Source organism: Pezoporus occidentalis, unplaced genomic scaffold (assembly GCF_034315485.1).
Source record: "Pezoporus occidentalis ecotype Australia unplaced genomic scaffold, CSIRO_AGI_Poc_V1 ctg223, whole genome shotgun sequence".
NCBI lineage: Eukaryota > Metazoa > Chordata > Aves > Psittaciformes > Psittacidae > Pezoporus > Pezoporus occidentalis.
In genome coordinates this window covers 157,514-174,771 of record NW_026914106.1, presented here as the reverse complement: position 1 = coordinate 174,771, position 17,258 = coordinate 157,514, and the positions used below count along the sequence as shown (strand labels likewise).

At 48.9% G+C, this 17,258-nt stretch overlaps 1 protein-coding gene across 3 annotated transcripts in view; it reads left to right on the top strand.

Annotated features, from left to right (window-relative positions):
• NFYC (nuclear transcription factor Y subunit gamma) overlaps window positions 1–17,258 on the top strand; it is a 31,541-nt gene that overhangs the window by 1,834 nt on the left and 12,449 nt on the right. For all 3 annotated transcript variants that reach the window (XM_062620698.1, XM_062620699.1, XM_062620697.1), the window contains exons 2-3: window positions 12,488–12,600; window positions 15,843–15,914. In XM_062620698.1, coding sequence (XP_062476682.1) covers window positions 12,496–12,600; window positions 15,843–15,914 — 177 coding nt within the window. In that variant the 5' untranslated portion in view covers window positions 12,488–12,495. The remainder of the gene's footprint in view (window positions 1–12,487; window positions 12,601–15,842; window positions 15,915–17,258) is intronic.

The following is a 17,258-nucleotide window of genomic DNA, read 5'->3' as shown; positions in this document are numbered from 1 at the left end:
TGTTCTGTACTGGGTATTAATCAGTGGCTTCGTTCTCCCCACACGCCCCAACAGCCCGTGGGGCTTATCTGGAAGTGCCGCAGGTCCCAGAATGTGACAGGTCCGGGGTTAGAGCGTTCCCTTCCCTTTGGCTCTGCAGTGAAACCTTCAAGTGGGATTTTGGCAATTCCCAAGTTAGCTCAACGACGCCGGGACACTCAATGCCCTGTGGGATTCCAGAGCTGCAGCGGTTGCAATGAATCCTTTACCACAGTGTTCCCAAAATTCATTTGGGGCCCGGGTTCCACTTTTCCACCAGTCATTACTGGGAAGAGCACAAAGGTTACCAAGTGTGATGATTATTATTTGTTTTAAGACACATTTTAACCATTTACGTATAAAAATAGGTCTTGCTGGTGGTTTGTTACTTAATCCCTCCTCGCTCCCGGCCCCAGATCCCGGTAACCCGCTATTTTTCCCTCTTTTGCTCTTTATTCCGCGTTATTCCCAACGGTACTTAGGAGCGTCGGTAACTTCCTGGGCTCAGATGCCACCGGCAGCTCGCCGTTCCCGGCACCGGGCTCTCCCCCGACCCGCGGACCCCGATTTGAGGGGATATTCCCGGCCCCCAGCTTGTTCTTGAGGCCGTGGGGCCCGCATTCGTGCCGGTTCGAGACGCCCCACCGGACGTTCGCTGCCGGTCGGTTCGTCCCCTCCCCGAGGCTCTGACAGCACGGGGAGCGGCGGCAGCGCAGTCGGCTCCGATGCACCGGTGCGGCCCCGGTTGTTCCGGTACCGCCCGCGCCGTGCACGTGACCCGCCGGTGGCGGCGGCGGCGGGAGGAGTGGCAGGAGTGCCAGCCAATCAGCAGCCGCCCCCCCACCCCTCCGTGTGTTTGAATGGGGCCCTCCCGCCAATAGGAGGCGGCCGGGGCGGGGAGCGCGCGCCCGGGCGCCGCTCTGACCCCTGCGCCGCCTCTCAAGGTAACTTTAAAACAGGAAGTGGACGGCGAGGTTGCGCCGCCGGCGGCAGCCAATAAGCGTGCGGGGCCGCGCCCTCCCTCGGCGGCACGTAGCCAATGGGAGAGGGCGGGGCGGGCGCAGCAGGGCAGGCTGAGCGGCGGCTGTTAAAGGGGCCGGCGGCCCGGTCCGGCGGGGACGCGGAGTCCCGGCAGCCAGGGGTCAGCTCAAAGACAAAGCCATGGCGGCAGGGCGCCCCCCGCCGCTCCCGCGCCACCGACCCGCGCGCAGCGCCCGCGGCGGCCCCGACCCGGTGAGTTCAGTCGCGGCGGCCGGAGCCGCGCTGCTGGGGCGGGGGGCGGCTGTGGCCCGGCCCGGTGATGAGCGAGCAGGCCACGGTGGCGGCGGCGGCCTGCCCGGCCCCTCCGTGCCCCGGCCTTGTGCGGCGGGAGGAGGCGGATTCGGCGGGGGGTGGCAGCCCGAGAGCTCCGGGGGGGGGCGGCGGCGGGAGGCTCCGGTACATGGCGGCGGTCGGAGCCCGGTGCTGAGCCCCTGGCGCTGCCCGGGGCTGTGGGTATGGCCGGGGGCTCGCTGTGGGGGAGCGCCGCCCCGGGGCCGATAACCGGAGGGGGGACACACACACAAAATGGCAGCGCCTTCCCCCTCCCGGGGCCGCCGCCGAGCCAGGGGAGGGGGTGGGTCAGTCTCCCCCGGCTGCCCTTGGCCGGGCTGCCCGGCTGCCTGGGAGCCGCCCGCGGGCACCGGTCAGAAGCGCGGCTTCTGGGAAGCAGCGGGCCCCCCATCACCCCTAAACCCCCGCCAACCCTCCGGCAAGCATAAGCAGCCCTTTGTTTTCCTTTCTGGTTGCAAATAAGCGCTGAAGGTCACGGGAGCCCCGCAGCCCGGCGGTGACAGGCAGGAACCGGGTCGGAGTGTGCCTTAGCTTCCAAGTTTTCCAGCCTAAAGGGCTTTGTCGGCTCTGCCGGTGACACCCGAACTCTGGTGGGGCCAGGCTCCTCCTGCCCGGTGTCGCCGTCAGAGCCCGGGTTGGGCCTTCCCTCGTAGCACGAGTGACCTTGAAATCCCACTGCTCCGAGTTTGGAGAGCGAAGGACAAAGTTTGTTTATGGCACTTTGGACTGAAGGGGAGATAAAAGGAGGGAGAATCCGAGTGGCAAAAAGCTGCTGCCGGTGGCCGGGGGCAGCAGGAGCGCGGGGTAGGCTGTAGGTTAGGGTTGAAGTTAGTTTTCAGCAAGGAGCTGGATCACATTGCAGACATTCCTTCTCCTCCGCTCCCACTGAGATGCTGAGCAGCGCTGGTGCTGTCCTTGCCTCCTCAGGGTGAGCTGGTGACGTGCTCCAGTGTTCTCAGTCCTGCTCTTACCCTATTTATTCCTTCCCTGATTGACCTTAAAAGTGTAGCAAATGAGAGGTGATTCCATTGTGCAGCCTGTTTTTGTGGATGTTAGGAAAGGCACATGTTAACCTCATCTCATGCTGCTGTCAGCTCCTAACAAAGGGCTGCATCTTGGGGTTAAACCTCACCCTGAAAGGTCTTTGAATTGCCACAGTCATCAAGTATTATTGTGGGTGGTTTAATTTAAGTTAAGGCTGAGGAACAGCATCACCTTGGCCCAGGCAAAGCTTATCCAGCTCCTGATGGTGTCGGACATATTTCAGTCTGAGAAGGGCCAGAATGAGAAGCGTCACCATAAGTCATCTATTAATAATGGTGGCAGCTCCGGTATGTCTATGGAAAAGCAGCAGCTCCTGCCGCAGGCTCTTGGCCAGGATGGGGGATTTACTGGCTGTGTGAAGGTCAATGGTAGCATCTTTAAGCAAAAACAAGGTATCTTTTGATTTTTTCCTTGAAATGAGGCTATATTCAGCTGCTACATGATTTGAAGGGGTGGCAGAACATGAGGGAATCTGTAGCTAGCACAAGATGAAAAAAGAAATCCTCCAGAAGTCTCATTACACCCAGCGTTTATCGTATTTCATTGCTTAAGCTCGCGGCATGTACAAATGGGTGCTGCTTGATCTTTCTAGGTCAAGAGCAGCAGGTAAAGCCTACAGCCTCTGGTAGCACCAGAAAGGGATTTAGTAACAAATAATGCCAGTTCCTGAATTTTCTTGCAGTGCCATAGGGGAAGGTCCTTGGATCCCATTTTCTGCCTCTCGGAGCAGTCAGTACTTTGTCCCCTCCATCCCTGGGCTCCAGTGGTACTGGCTGGAAGCGCAGGCGCAGAAAACGGGAGCATCTTCTTGGTGAAGGGACTTTCCCTGCTTGGTTTGCACTGACTTAACTGGCAGTGCAGGCAGCGGAGGTGTGAAGGACAAGCTTATGTGGGAAAGTGCTGGGTTGAGCACCTCGATGGCCTGGAGTGGGAAGAGGAGGAGGAGGAGGATGTGTGTGCGCCTTCCTCGGAGGGTGCTGGCTGCCTGCAGGAGGTCACCTCTCAAGCCATGTCTTTGGGTTGGAGTGATTTTATTGGCTTTAATCAGACCGGGATCTTACATTTCTATAATGCAGGGTGACATCTGCATCTTAATAGCATTGGCACATGGTTTCTTAATTTCAGGGTTTACTGATCTGCCCGTGTTGCAAGTGAGTTACATTTGCATGGCTGCTCACTTAAACGCTTTCATGAGTACCTTTTGGTAAAGCAGGCACTTTATTGTGTTCCAGAGGGTCAGAAACTGTGATTGTGACAGGGGCACTGACAGCCAGCTCCAGCTCCAGGATACCTGACAGAGCTGCCCAGGAGCTACAGGAAGTTCTTCGGTTTGTGCTCAAAAAGTCAGGTTTTCTTCCTGCTGAGACCTCACTTTGTAAGTTGCTTTCCTGTTTGGTTGCTTCCTGATAAATCCACATGGGTCACTTTGTCTTTTTTCCTCCATGAAGATGATGTAGAGGGTTAGAGATTTACAGATTTGTAATACAGCAAATAAAAATACCTACTTAGGCAAGAAGGGCCTGATGAGCCACCCCATCAGCCTTAGAGCAGTGCACTTGGGCTCCATTTAAATGGGATCTGCTGAGCTCAGGAGGTGAAAAGCTTATGGTTGGATGAAAGAATTATTTTTCGCTTTTGCATTATTTAACTGATAACAGTGAGTAAAGAAAGTAACAGGAATGTTGCATGTTAGAATAAACCCTATAGAACAGTATCCCTGATAACCCCTATAGAGCAATAACCTTGCAGCCCTCTCAAAGCAGTAGGTAGATCTGACTTTTCTACCCAGAATAATGAGGTTTGCAGATGTTAGAGGCTGGTTCAGCCTTTCACCGCTTTCAGACCATCTCAAGTTCTTGTGAATAACTCCTGTTTGTCACTCGGGGTTCTCTGGGTTGTACCTGCTCTGTCCTGCTGTGGTCTGAGTCGCTCTTTCTGCCTTCCCCTCTCCAGCAGCACGGTGGTGGCTGAGCCTTAAAAATGCAGCTGAAGAGCCAAGAAACATGTGAGGTTTCAACTGCACTAAACCGAGTGGTTTAGTACCTTTGGCCTAACAGTGCTGCAGCAGCCGGGTGTCAGCGCAGGGGTAGATGATGCACATCTGCTCCAGATGCCACCCATGTCCCTGTGTGACAGGAGGTTACAGTGAGTGCCCAGCTCAGCTCTTCCAGCCACTTCCATGGCTGTCAGGAGCAGGAGGAAACGGGAGGGCGCTAAGAAGACTTTGTATCAAGGAACTCCTAATTTAATGCAGAACTATTTTTAAATTCAGAGTCTCAACTAGAAAGATAAAATCTCTGTGCTGAGCGTGTGTAATCCCTGCTGTCTGAACAGGCATTTTGCTTGTGCTTGCACTCCAGAGCAGGAAATGTGTATGTTGCATGATGGAATTGCTACTGCCTGAAATACAAACGAAATTTCAGTTACAAATGGAATTCAGAAAGTGCTTCAGTTATTTCCAAATCTAGTGGCAATTTTCAGCTCTGGTGGTATTTGTTCGTGGGACTGTGGCACAGGATGCCCAGAGAAGCTGTGGCTGCCCCGTCCCTGGCAGTGTTCAAGGCCATGTTGAATGGGGCTTGGAGCAAGCTGCTCTAGTGGAAGGTGTCCCTGCTTGTGGTTGGAGCTGGATGCGCTTTAAGGTCCCTTCCAACACAACCAGGCTGGCATTCTGTGATGCTGTCATTGAGTGGGTAGTGGAGAGGCTGTTGAAACCCAGCGCCTGGGGATGGGAGAAGGGAGGAGCAGAATTCCTGCTGTAGGTACCAGGGTGGAGAAGGGGCGAGTAGGAGTCGTGTGATCCAGCACAACACAGACTGCAGTGCTCTTAGCAGGAGCTGAGCCATGGGAGTGGTGCAGAGCAGATTTGGCTGCTGAAATCCAACATCGCTGGTTTAACGGGTTGTTGGAGGTGTTGGAAGATCCCGGGATTTGTAACTGATTTGGGCTTAAATCAAACGCTTCACCTCGTGAGAATGAAAACGGCAGTAATGCGTTACCGGTATTAGGGGGCTAATGTTCAAACTTTGAAGGTGGAATAATCTGCTGCTAAATATTCATAGGAAAAAGGGCTGGAAGGCACCTAAAGACGTCTGGGTTTTTTTTTCCCTGCCTTAAGGCAAGATCAGCTTGACCCAAACACCCTTTTTGCAACCTGCTCATAAAACCCCCTAGCAGTGAGTACTTGGTACCCTCTGTAGGTAACTTGGTGCAGCATTTAACTACCTGCTTACGTTCAGAGAGACCTGCAAAACACCCCTTATCCAACAGTGTAGAATGATTCTCCTATCAGCTGAAATCAACCCTTCCTTGGTACCACCTATGTGCTGTGGATTGTGTGTATGTGGTACTGCAAGAGGGAACAGATAAAAATAAACACAAGGAATTGCAAAAGTTCCTTAGAATAACCCACTGGAAGGAAGCTCGTGCTGGATTGTGCTGCTTTACTGACAGCCTCCGCAAATGGTTGTTCACAAGTTGAAAGGTTGAGCAGACCTGCAGACTTGCCTGGGTTTGTGCTCAGCACCTTTGTCCACCACCTGAAAGCTGCATTAGATTTTACAGCTGTATTTATAGAAATGAAAGAGATTCCCTCTATCTTTTGCATAAATAAAGCTAGTGTTCAGTCTAAGATACCTGCTTTGGGCCTATGGTTTAGCTGTTTATGTACAGGCGATGAATTAGGAATAATAATGCAAGTTTTGTGCTGGGTCTCAACAGGCTGTGTACATGGAAGCAGCTCCTCCTTTTGGAAGGCGTTTGACCCCTTTGTATGGCGCACCCCAGCTGGGGTCTCTCCAAGCCCCATTCCCAGGATGTGTTCACTGTTAGTTCTCACAGAATCATTCAAGACATCGAGAGCCAAAGGCTCATGTGTCGTAATGTGGATCCCTGCGTGCTGCAGCTTGTGTCTTTCCTTCTGCTTCAGCAGGGCCGGGCACAGAGCTTCTCAGTGGCTCTTCCATCTGCCATAGTGCTGCTGTTTGTTTAATTCTCAGACCTCTATAGGAGGATTTCCAGCTTGGTTGGTTCAGCTCCTGCCACTGGTGCCAATTCTTCATCAGGTTTTTATGGGGCTGTAACTGCAGCGCATGTTCCCTGGCTAGAAGCCTTCTGCAGGGGGTGACATTGGTGGTGTGCCCAGCTTAGACCCTGCTCTCATTGCTGTATCAGAAGTCAGGTGAGTTCTCACAGCTCAAGCAATTCAGAATCATTCTTACACCATCACTGCCACCACCAAAGCAAGAAAAAGTAGCTCTTGGCTGGGGTTCTGCCATCTTTGTATTGTAGCCGAGCTCTGCACTGATGCTGCTTGGCCTGTGCCTACTGAATGTGTCAACTGGAACTGTATTGGAAATGAATTTGACCTTGTCTCATGAAAGAAACTCGCCTGAAATGATCTATGTTGACTTGAATAGATTTGAAGCAGAACTGCTGTACAGTGAATCGAGGTGTGATACCTCTGGAAGCAATTTTAGACCATTAAAGGTCCAAACTCAAAGGTTTGTTTTAGAATTAAGACAGCAATACATACAAACCAAGTGATGTTGACCTGCACTGCAGAGACAACCTTTCAGTTTGGTTCAGCCACTGTGATTGCTGCTGAGAGCAGAGTTCTGTTGTAGTCCACTTCCAACTCTGTGTATATCCTGTGATATTCTGTTATCAAGTCAGGTGTTGGGTACCAGGTAGCTAATTGCTGTAACTGAAGTAACGAGCAGCATCTCAGGAAGGCATTGGCTTTTTCTCCTGCACTGGGGACTCCTCACTTACATTTACAGAAATGTATTACTAAGTTCATATAAACCCATAATTATTATTCTTGTGAAACTAGTTCTTGGTTGCTAGATTGTTCCTTCTGATCCTAGCAGGATCGGGTGTCTGGTGCTCACTGCTACACAGAGCTCATTCTTCAGACATGCAAGTGTGGCTCTGCACATTTCCCTTGTAAATCGAGGGACAGGCTCCCACCCTGGAACGCTGCTGTTTGGAGAGCACATCAGACTGAAGCGTCACAGAATTCAGATTTATTCACAATAGTCACTTTTCAGCTCTATGGATCTGTGTTTAATTCTTTGGCTTCCCAGGTTTTTCTGGGTGCTGTGGCCTCAGGGTTTATTCTTGGCTGGTGAAGGTGGTACATTAAACCAAAGAGGAACTCCATTGCTTGTTGTCTCCTGTAGCACTACTTCCTAATAATGAAGTAGGGAGTTTGGGGCAATAGTGGATGGTGCAAAGCCGAGAGTATTTAAGAAGAGTTGGAGGGGGAGAGGGGGTTGTGGTGTGAGAGCCTTCTAAGCATTGTCCATGTGGTGGTGAATCTGTATGGTGGTAGAATCATAGATTCCCAGATGGGTTTGTGTTAAAGGGACCTTAAAGCCCCTCCAGCTCCAACCCCTGCCACAGGCAGAGACCCCTTCCACTGGAGCAGCTTGCTCCAAGCCCCTGTGTCCAGCCTGGCCTTGAACACTGCCAGGGATGGGGCTGCTACTCAGAGCCTCAGCATCCTCACAGGGAAGAGCTTCTGCCTAAGAGCTCATCTCAGTCTCCCCTCTGGCAGGGGATTTGGTTTTGCAGTGTCACAATTTTTTTTGCAATTTCACAAATATTTATGTGTTACCCTGATTTGTAGCTATAATCTAAGGATGTTGAGGCAAAACGTTTGCCTGAGCTTCTGTCTTTCTTTTTAGCCTCCACCTTCAGTTTTAGCTGTCTTTTTTAAGACACTTGGATGGAATATGCTGCTTCTGCCATGTAATACCGCGTGGTGTAAAACGGGCTCTTTCCCATAGCGTAAGTCATGGGAATGCAACAGTTCTGTATGCAAAGAAGCTGACGGTTCAGATATTACCAGAGCCTGTGGTACTTGATGATGTTACTGAGTTACTGCCTTCTTCATCGGGAGCCTTGAGGCCCTTCAGTGCTTGCCCCTGGCACACACCCTTTGCATATCCCTTTGGATATTTGGATAAAGTTCATTTGGATCTGCTCTCCACCCAGCTGATTCTGTTTGGTTGGCTTCTTAGTCAAGGCGAGCTTGGGAACAACTTAAAAGTAGGCACGTCAGAAGCTGCGACATGACCCTGGCTCATCGGGAACGTTGTTCTCTGGTTCCCAAGCTCCCTTAGTGAGTGGCACCCGCGATGCTTGGCAATGTCCCATGGTGGGGGCTGGCAGCTCCTGCTCTCCTGGGGCTGGTGGGCTCCTCCAGGCCATGGGTTTGGCAGAGAAAAAGCCCTGGGTACCTCCTCCAGGTGGAATTGCAAGGTTTTATTTGTGATTATACTGTACCTTGTGTTTTCAATAGCAGGTTCTTGCACAAGCTTGCAGATTGTAGGCATCCAGGGTGAGAGAGCTTCATTGGACTGCTTCCCCCTTCCCACAGCGTTAAAGAGCACAAACCAGCATCTGTTTAAAATCCAAATAACAAAAGAAAGGAAAGAAAAAACCACAAACACATAAACCACAGACACCAGAGGTGTCCTCGTGCTTTGTGCTCCGATGCACTGAAGCATTTCAGCGGTTGTGAGCTGCCCTGGGATTTTGTGAATTTTATGTTGGTAAAGGGTGTTGTGCTCTGGTGAGCAGCAAGGCTCTAATTGCAGAGTGTTGATGTGGTGGTTCTTGGCTGTGCTTTGCTGGTCTGCTCTGTAATCCACAGCGCAGCACAGGGATCCACAGAGCACCTCTCCCCTTCTTATGGGGCTGATGAGGAAATGTTCAGAGGAGGAAGGATAAAGTATAAGGAAGCTCTAAAAGTCACCAGCAAACTGCATATCAAAAAAGACGATCAGGTTTAGACATCAACAGTGTGAAAGCAGAGGAACTGCCCCCCTTCAGCTTTGGTGGGCTTATCTTCTGTTGGATGCTTTGGTATTTGTTGGCACTAATCCTGATACGAGGCATTCTTAAAAGACAAGAACACAGCTTCCCCTTGTAAAGGAACTTACCTAAGTGCTCAGGAATGGATTCAGTGGACATTAGTTTGTCTCTCAGAGCCAGGTCTGTAGTTTTGCATGATGGTTTGGCTTCTCTTTTTCTTACAATCCTTTCTTAGTGCTTGCAAGCACCTTCAAGGACACTTGTGTATCTCTTTTAATGGGAAGAAAATACTCCAGTATGTTCTGAGCAGTTTCAACCTGCTTAGGCTTTTATTTTGGAGTTTATAGTGATATCATTCTATAAGTTATTCAGACAATCAGCCTATTGCTGACTCGTGTTTCTACTCTGACAATTCCTAACAATTATCTTAAACAGTCACTTAAAGCAGCAGTTGTCCCTTGGGGTGGCTCTGAACCAGTCATGTGCTTACATTGAAGAGAGGAAGGTTTTTGTATTCATTGACAGGGCTTTTAAAACTCGAGATGGCTGGAGTAAACCATTGCTAGCTCTTCCTGAAGTCTGGATGAGTACCATGGAGGTGTATGAGAAAGGGGAGGCTGCGATGAGCTCTTAGGCAGAAGCTCTTCCTTGTGAGGGTGCTGAGGCGCTGGCACAGGGTGCCCAGAGAAGCTGTGGCTGCCCCATTCCTGTCAGTGTTTCAAGGCCAGGCTGGACACAGGGGCTTCGAGCAAGCTGCTCCAGTGGAAGGTGTCCCTGCCTGTGGCAGGGGTTGGAGCTGGGTGGGCTTTAAGGTCCTTTTCTGCCCAAACCAGTCTGGGATTTATGATATATTTAATGCAAGAAGGTTGCTTTTGCCTGCGGTAGGAAGTAAAGCAGTGGTGGTGGTGGAATTTTCTTCCTGTTTGCTCCATTATCCATTAGTTTTTTCCTCCTTTTTTCAACCTGTTATTTCGTAGGGTTCTGTGGAGCATTATGTTCCAGTCCAGCATTTAAGTGGGTTGAATTAAGTAATTTGTAGTTTTAACTAAAGCCTTGAAAAGTTCTGTGGCTTGTCTGCAGGGTGAATTGCATCTCCAGCTGCAGAAAAGACCCCGTCTAGTGTTGGTGTTGAAACACTGCCAGTACCAAGCAGATTTCAAGGATTAGCTTTTGTTTAGGTGCTAAACTACTTCTTGTCTACGTCTGACAATGCAGATCAAGAGGGGGAAGCTGGGAAGCATCAAATGCCACTTTAACACTCTCATTGGAACGTATATCTCTCTCTATTTTCTTATAAATATATGAAATACTTGAGTTTGTAGGTGGATAGTATTATAATGCAAATCATTGTTGGGAGAGTCATCAAGCAACTTGTCAGTCACCTATTTCCATATGTTCCTTACTTGGAGTTCCTCCTGTCTTGCTTTGAGACTGCAGATGCGCACTTCTGACCTCCTCCTTGTCATCCCCTGTCAGAATCCCCTTTGGCTCTTCCCACACTTCCCGTGTCCTCTCCTCAGGTTGATGAAAGAGAAATGCAACTGTTCACAGGCAGCCTGGGGAGCTGCGGGCTGCAGGAGGGAACCAGCTCATTGTCTGACAGTCACCTCTTTGAGCTGATAATGGGGTTTTATGGATCATCACTGCTTTGGAATAGTAGATTTTGGGAGGCAGCAGCCAACTGCCAGTAGTATCACCAGTGTTCTGGTGTGTTGTAAGTTACCCCTGCTTCCCTTTGGCTTGAGGAAGGACTGAAATCAACCTTGACACAGTGAATCCAAAGCAAATGGGAATTATGCCTGTCTGTGTCAAAGCTAAATCTGCTCTTGGGTCCTTTTCCATTACATGGCGACACAGAAAGACCTGCATATCTGGAGATATTTCCCTATGGAAGGTGTAGCACCTTTCTCTTGCTGTTAGACACAGACACTGTTTGTACATGGTGTGTGCTTGTGGTTCATGGCAGCCTCACAGCTGCTCTGGGTGACCCTAAGAGCGTTTAACATCAGAGCCTCACTTGAGTGGTGCGTGGTGACTGCTGGCATTCACCAGGATGCTTCCAGTGCCCGGGAAGCACCGAGTCTGGTCCTGCCAGGTTGTGTCTCAGCAGGTCTTGTGCGTGCCTCTGGCATGTCTGCTCTGTCCTTCCAAGCTGCATTCCCTGTTGGGAATCCTGCCAGAGCCATGCGCTGCTGTCGCACGGAGGAGGCCAGCAAGACTGCCCTTGGTGTTCCAAGGGGTGCCAAAGGTGTGCATCTGACTTCATTTTAATATTAACTAGAGCTGTCCTAAGAGTTCCTTGTCAGAGAGGCACAACTTGGTCAGGGAGGTTATGGGGGGAGGAAGAATTGTGTCAGCTGGAACTTGCCTTATGCCTGGGCAGTGCCACAGGGGCTGGTGCCACCTTCGTCACCAAGGGGCCAGGTTGATCCATGCTGTGTGTCCTGAGCACTCCACCCCCTGCAGCTCAGCACAGGCACGGGGCAAGCCTGAACCCTGTTGTTGTAGCTCTGTTTTCTCCTGCTGCCACTGATACACACTGTGAATAACAGCATTTGCAACGATACACATCTTCATGCACAGGCAACGTCCAGTGTATATTTAATAACAGCCAGGCTTGCTGAGCAGCCTGCACTTGCAGAGCACTGAATGACAGCTGTGGGGCTTTTACAATTGTTTCAATTAAGATTTGAATTTTAAATCTCACTTTGTGCTTTTGACACTCTGCATTATACAGACTCTTAATTCCTCCTGTTGATTGTACCCAAGGAGAAGAGGTATTGTAAATTTAGCATCAAGCCACAAAAACTTGACACCTTTCAAATAGGCACAGAATCAACTGTTTCATTTCACTTCTTAACTATAATATCAGGCTGACATTGACATTCTGGTTTCAGCTTGAGGGAGATTTACTGACACATCCTGCACAAGCAAGAGGAAAATGATTTTACAATAGGTGTGTACTGGAGTGGGAGCTGTGACTGGGCATCAGTTATGTTCTGTAACTCCTTGTGGAAACGCAGAGCTCCAAGAGGGGAATAGACTGGTTTTTTGTTTCAATTATATCTTTTTTTAATGTTCTTTTTCAATCTTTGGAAAAAGAAATAAAACTTTAAATGCAGCTCTGGAGCCTGTGAGTGTCTGCCTTGTTGCTGTAGCATGATGTAGCATGCATCCCCCCCTTCCTGTGTTCCTGGGGCTTGGGGGGATCTCGGGGAGCCTTTGCCTCCCCCCCTCCCTCCCTGCTAACATGTGTTGTTCTCTCTCCCAGCTCCCAGGATGTCTGCGGACGGTGGCTTTGGCACAGCTGGGAACAGCGATGCCCAGCAAAGCCTCCAGTCCTTCTGGCCGCGTGTCATGGAGGAGATACGCAACCTGACTGTGGTGAGTGTCCTCGTCCATTGCCTTTCTCCTGGAGAACTGATGCTGAAAAGTGCCTGCTAATGCCTGTGAGCAAGATAATTCAGCTTGAAAATCCCTGCTGCTCGTGGGATCCAGTAGAGTTGCTGTGTACACCTCAGGGCTGGCTCATAGCAAAATGATGTGCACCAGTTGTACCTTCAGCTCGTTCTGGACTGAGCCAGACAACAGAGCTGATTCTGAAGGCTCTTTTAACAGGCTGCCTGAGGACCATGGCTGCTGCCTGGAGAATTGCAGAGGAGTTATCTGCTGTTTGCAAAGGAAAGGGAAGTGATTTTAAAATAGCTACATGGTGTGTAGCTGCCATGTGCTGTTCTAGCTTCCAGAGGCTGAAGGGTTTGAGAATACACCTTGGGTTATACTCCATGGGCTGTTTAACTACTGTTCACACTCCAATGTAAATGAGGGATCAGCATTGTCCGTGCTGAAGGACAGGCCATGTCAGCACACGCTGGGAGATGTTACTGTCCAAAATGCCACTTAGTCCTTTCCCCTTCAGAAATTCAAACACTTGGCTAATGACAGTTCCAATTTTGTAAATGAATTTTGAGGTTTAGGCTGTTGCGTAGAACTCTTGTGCCCTCTTCTAGAAACATCTCCTTTGACAAGCCTGAAAAATCTGAAAATCACATGAATGCCAAGTGCATGGTTATCACAGGCTTTATTAATTTAAAGACATCTGATTAGAAAAATCCTGTATAGGCTGCGAAGAAGAATTGGACTAAGTGGCTTCTATTTTTTTCCATCCCCAAAAGAGATGTGCCTGAGAACAAGGGCATATAATAAAAGTGACTTTTCAAGAGAGACTGATATCTTACTGTGTGATACAGTGGTCCTGACAGCACACTCCAGTGCTTCTAATGGAGCTCAAAACAAAAGAGCTCCAGTGGAAGATGGGCTTTTCAAAGTGAAAACCCCAATCCCCCAGCCTGAAGATAAGCTGCTTTTTTCAGGCTGTGCATAGATAGTTGATTAAAGAAACAGATGTAGAAATTTGTATGTATAACCAGAATTAATGACTTTCCTCTTTGAGCACAGTGAATTCTTGTGTTCAAGAGCTGTAGTTTGTCTTCATCCCCACATGAAAGGGGTTTATTATGCAGCTTATCACGTATGGGCAGCTTCATTTTTAACTGTCGTGTGAATTTATTGCATTGCAAGCTAGGAATATTGCGCTGGGGACAGTAGTTGGAAAGGAAAAAGGATAACTGCGAAACATCCATGTGTAATAAATCCTGAAATGTATTGGCATCCCATGGATGTGGACGTAAGTAAACTTAAAACTGTCTCACCATTCCCATTTCCAGCCTCTTCTGCATGTGCTCTATAGCAGAGGTCAGAGCGGTTTGATGGAAACCTGCTTTCTGGGGCACGCTCTGTCTGGGTTTGTGTCATGTGCCACTTGTAGCTACAATTCAGAGGAAAAAACATGGGAGCTGCTTTTGAAGTCCAAACCGGAGTTCCCTCTTCTTTGCCCACCACAGCAGAAAGGGTGCTAGCCTGGGCTTGGAGAAATGGGAAACAGAACCAGGCTGGAAGGAGTTTCCCAGCGCTGCAGGGAGTTAGAAGAGACCTAATTTGGGAAAAAGAAAAGATGAAGAATTGGTGTGTGAGGTTTGTTGTGCTGGGAGGTGGCCAGTGCTGGTCGTGCTTCCCTTCCCCACCTTGCTTGTGTGCTAACGGTGATTTATGTGGCGTTTGCCTGTCTGCCTTAAAGGAATAAAGGAGCTTTAATTCTTTTCTCATTTCTCCCACTGCCTTTCCTCCCTGAAGATGTTAATGGTGCTGTACCTGTGCAGCTCTGCTTGCAGCTCAGCTCGTCATAGAAGTTGATGTGCTTAAGGCTGTTAAGAGCTTCACAAACAAGACACTTTGTCCTCATCTGTCTGTAAGGCTTGCTCAAAGCTCACCAGGCTCTTGAAAAGGAAAGAACCTTTAAAAAATGTTAAAAACTAAACCAAAAAATGTAACACCCCCCTCTTCAGCATGTGTTTCCATGCCCTGGAGCCCCTTACACTGCTTGTGTGACGGTTACTGGTTGAAAATGCCTTGAGCATGCTCTGTGTTCAAACACAGGTCCCAGCCCTGGCTGCCCTCTTCTCATTGCCCCCAAATCCTTCCAAACTTCTGTGATCAGCAATGGATGAGGCAGCCCTCAGCACTCCACCAGGCGGAAATGTCCCCACCTCTCAGATTAGTTCTGGATTTTCCTCTCTCTTTTCTTTCACTGCCTTGTCTCACAGTGCTTCCTTCCCTGGAGAAAGGAGTTTTCTATAACATTTTGGTGAAGAAGGGAAGATGTGTTTTCAAAGCCCTTTGTTTGAAGGGACCCTTCATTCCTGATGCAGTGGTGCCTCAGCTCAGCCTTTCTCACTCTTTAAGAGGCTCCTGGTACAGCACACTGTGGATTTGTATTATTGTATTCCTCTCTGTCCCTTCAGAGGAGGCAGAGCACTGCTCATAGCGAAGCTCAGCAGTTTCCCTCATCCCGAGAGCTCTGCAGAGAGGATCTCTCCAAGGGACATGTCATTGGTATCTCCAGTGCTGCTCCTGTTGGGTACGTGCTAACAGCTGAGCAGAGCAGGAGCATTCAGTGCAGCACTCACTCTCCATCCCTGAACCCAGCGCTGCACCACTTGGAGTGAGCAACAGATGCTGGAAAACAGTGAGAAATCCAGCTAAAAACAGGAAAAGAGATTTCTATGGAGGAGACTTCTGCAAGGTTTTTAACACCAAAATTGGTATCGGGCAACGGGGAAGTGGAAATAAAGCCCAGAAGATTTCATCCTGTGGCCCCCACATAGCTCTTGTTTGCCTTCATTTTCTCTTGTGGCTTTTGGTAAATTCCAGTGGTTCCGGGTCCCAAGACACTTAATTGAATTAGTTGCCTCAAATATAAATAGATGCAGAAATGTCTAACATCAGAAACATCCTGTTCTGCAGAATGGCTGCAGCTTTGAGATGAAATAGTAAATACAAATGTCTGACAGGAGATTTAACAGAATTCTATCAGTACCAAATACAGAAAAGCAGATGAGAATTCTCAGGCTTGAGGAGAATCTGCTCTGCCTCAAAGAAAATAAGTTATTTGTGTAAATCTGTTAGCCAGTTCTGGTCAGTTCAGACTTGTTCTGACATCTTGTATTTTACCTTTGTTTTAAGTTAAGTATCAGTAAAGTGTCTCTCAAATGTGCATCTCTCTGCAGAAAGACTTCAGGGTTCAGGAACTCCCTCTGGCTCGGATTAAGAAGATAATGAAACTAGATGAAGATGTGAAGGTAGACTCATGGGTTTTTCTGGACTTTTGCTAATCCTTTGGTGGATATTGTAGCAATTCCTTGCAATTCATTATTTCTTACCAGCATTATTTATTATTATTTTAAAGCACACTCGAACAGTTGCCTTGAATGCAGTAGTAGCTGGTGTGTAATTAAACAGAGCTGGGAAAGCAGACTGATTTGGGAGCTTTGCAAAACTCTGTCAGTTTTGCTTTCTGCTGGTAAAGATCAGTTTTCTGTGTAATTCTGGATATTTCCTGTTTTTTTCTAGCGCTTGCTTGTCTTTGCTCATGTGTCCTCTGTGTTTCTCCCATTTCTTCCCTCTATAAAGCTTTATGAAGTGATAGCCCTTAACCCTGTGCTCTACAGTTTCAAGTTTTACGGAAAAAAACAGGTAGTACTTCAGGCGGGTTACAGGGGTGTGATACCAGTATTGGAGCTGAGCCCTTGACGTGTGACTGATGACCATAACAAGTGCATTCACTGATGAAAACTGCACTGCCTTCTTGTTTTTCCCAGTTTGACACCATCCTTCTGTTAGAACAATCTTTAACACTTGAACGAGATCCTGAAGGAGGTGTGTGTTGTCTCCCTGTACAAGCAAGCCATTCATTCATCTGGGAAGGGAGCAAACCCAGGCCTGAGGTCCCAGATCTGTGTCTGAACCAAATGAGTGCCACGTTTTTGCTGATGAAGAGGAAGAGGAGATTTGTAGGGCAGGGCAAGTTTCTGGCCTGGAACATTGTTTAATCAGAAGGCTGTACTAGAAGTAAGCAGGAATGCCAAGCCAGCTAATAATGAAAGTGCTTAATTTGAGTAAACTTGAGCTAGAGACTTTTTAAGGAACAGGAATTTGGAGAGGAGGCAGAGTCCTTGCTCAGGCCTCCAAACCTCCTTTGCAGTTTCAGCAGTTACGGAGTCACAGAAGAGCAGGTTGGTATTCATTCCAAACTACAGAAATGTAACGATAAAGTGAGGGCCAGGTTTTACAATGAGCCCTCAGTCTGTCCTCTTCAGTTGCCAAATCCCTTATGTACATGCCAGGACACTGCTAGGAGAAGCTGCTGTTCGACACCATCTTGGTGAATGTGCACTGATGCTGTTTACTGGCCATAATGAAGTACAATAGAACCATCAAATCCTAGAATCCCAGGTTGGAAGGGACCTGAAGGATCATCTGGTCCAACCTAACTAGGCAAAGCATGACCTAGACTAGATGGCCCAGCACCCTGTCCAGTGAATCTTAACAGTGCTCAGTGTTGGGGAGTTACCACTTCCCTCGGGAGATTATTCCAGGTTGTTCTCACTGGGAAAAATTTTCCTCTTGTGTTTAGTCAGAATCTC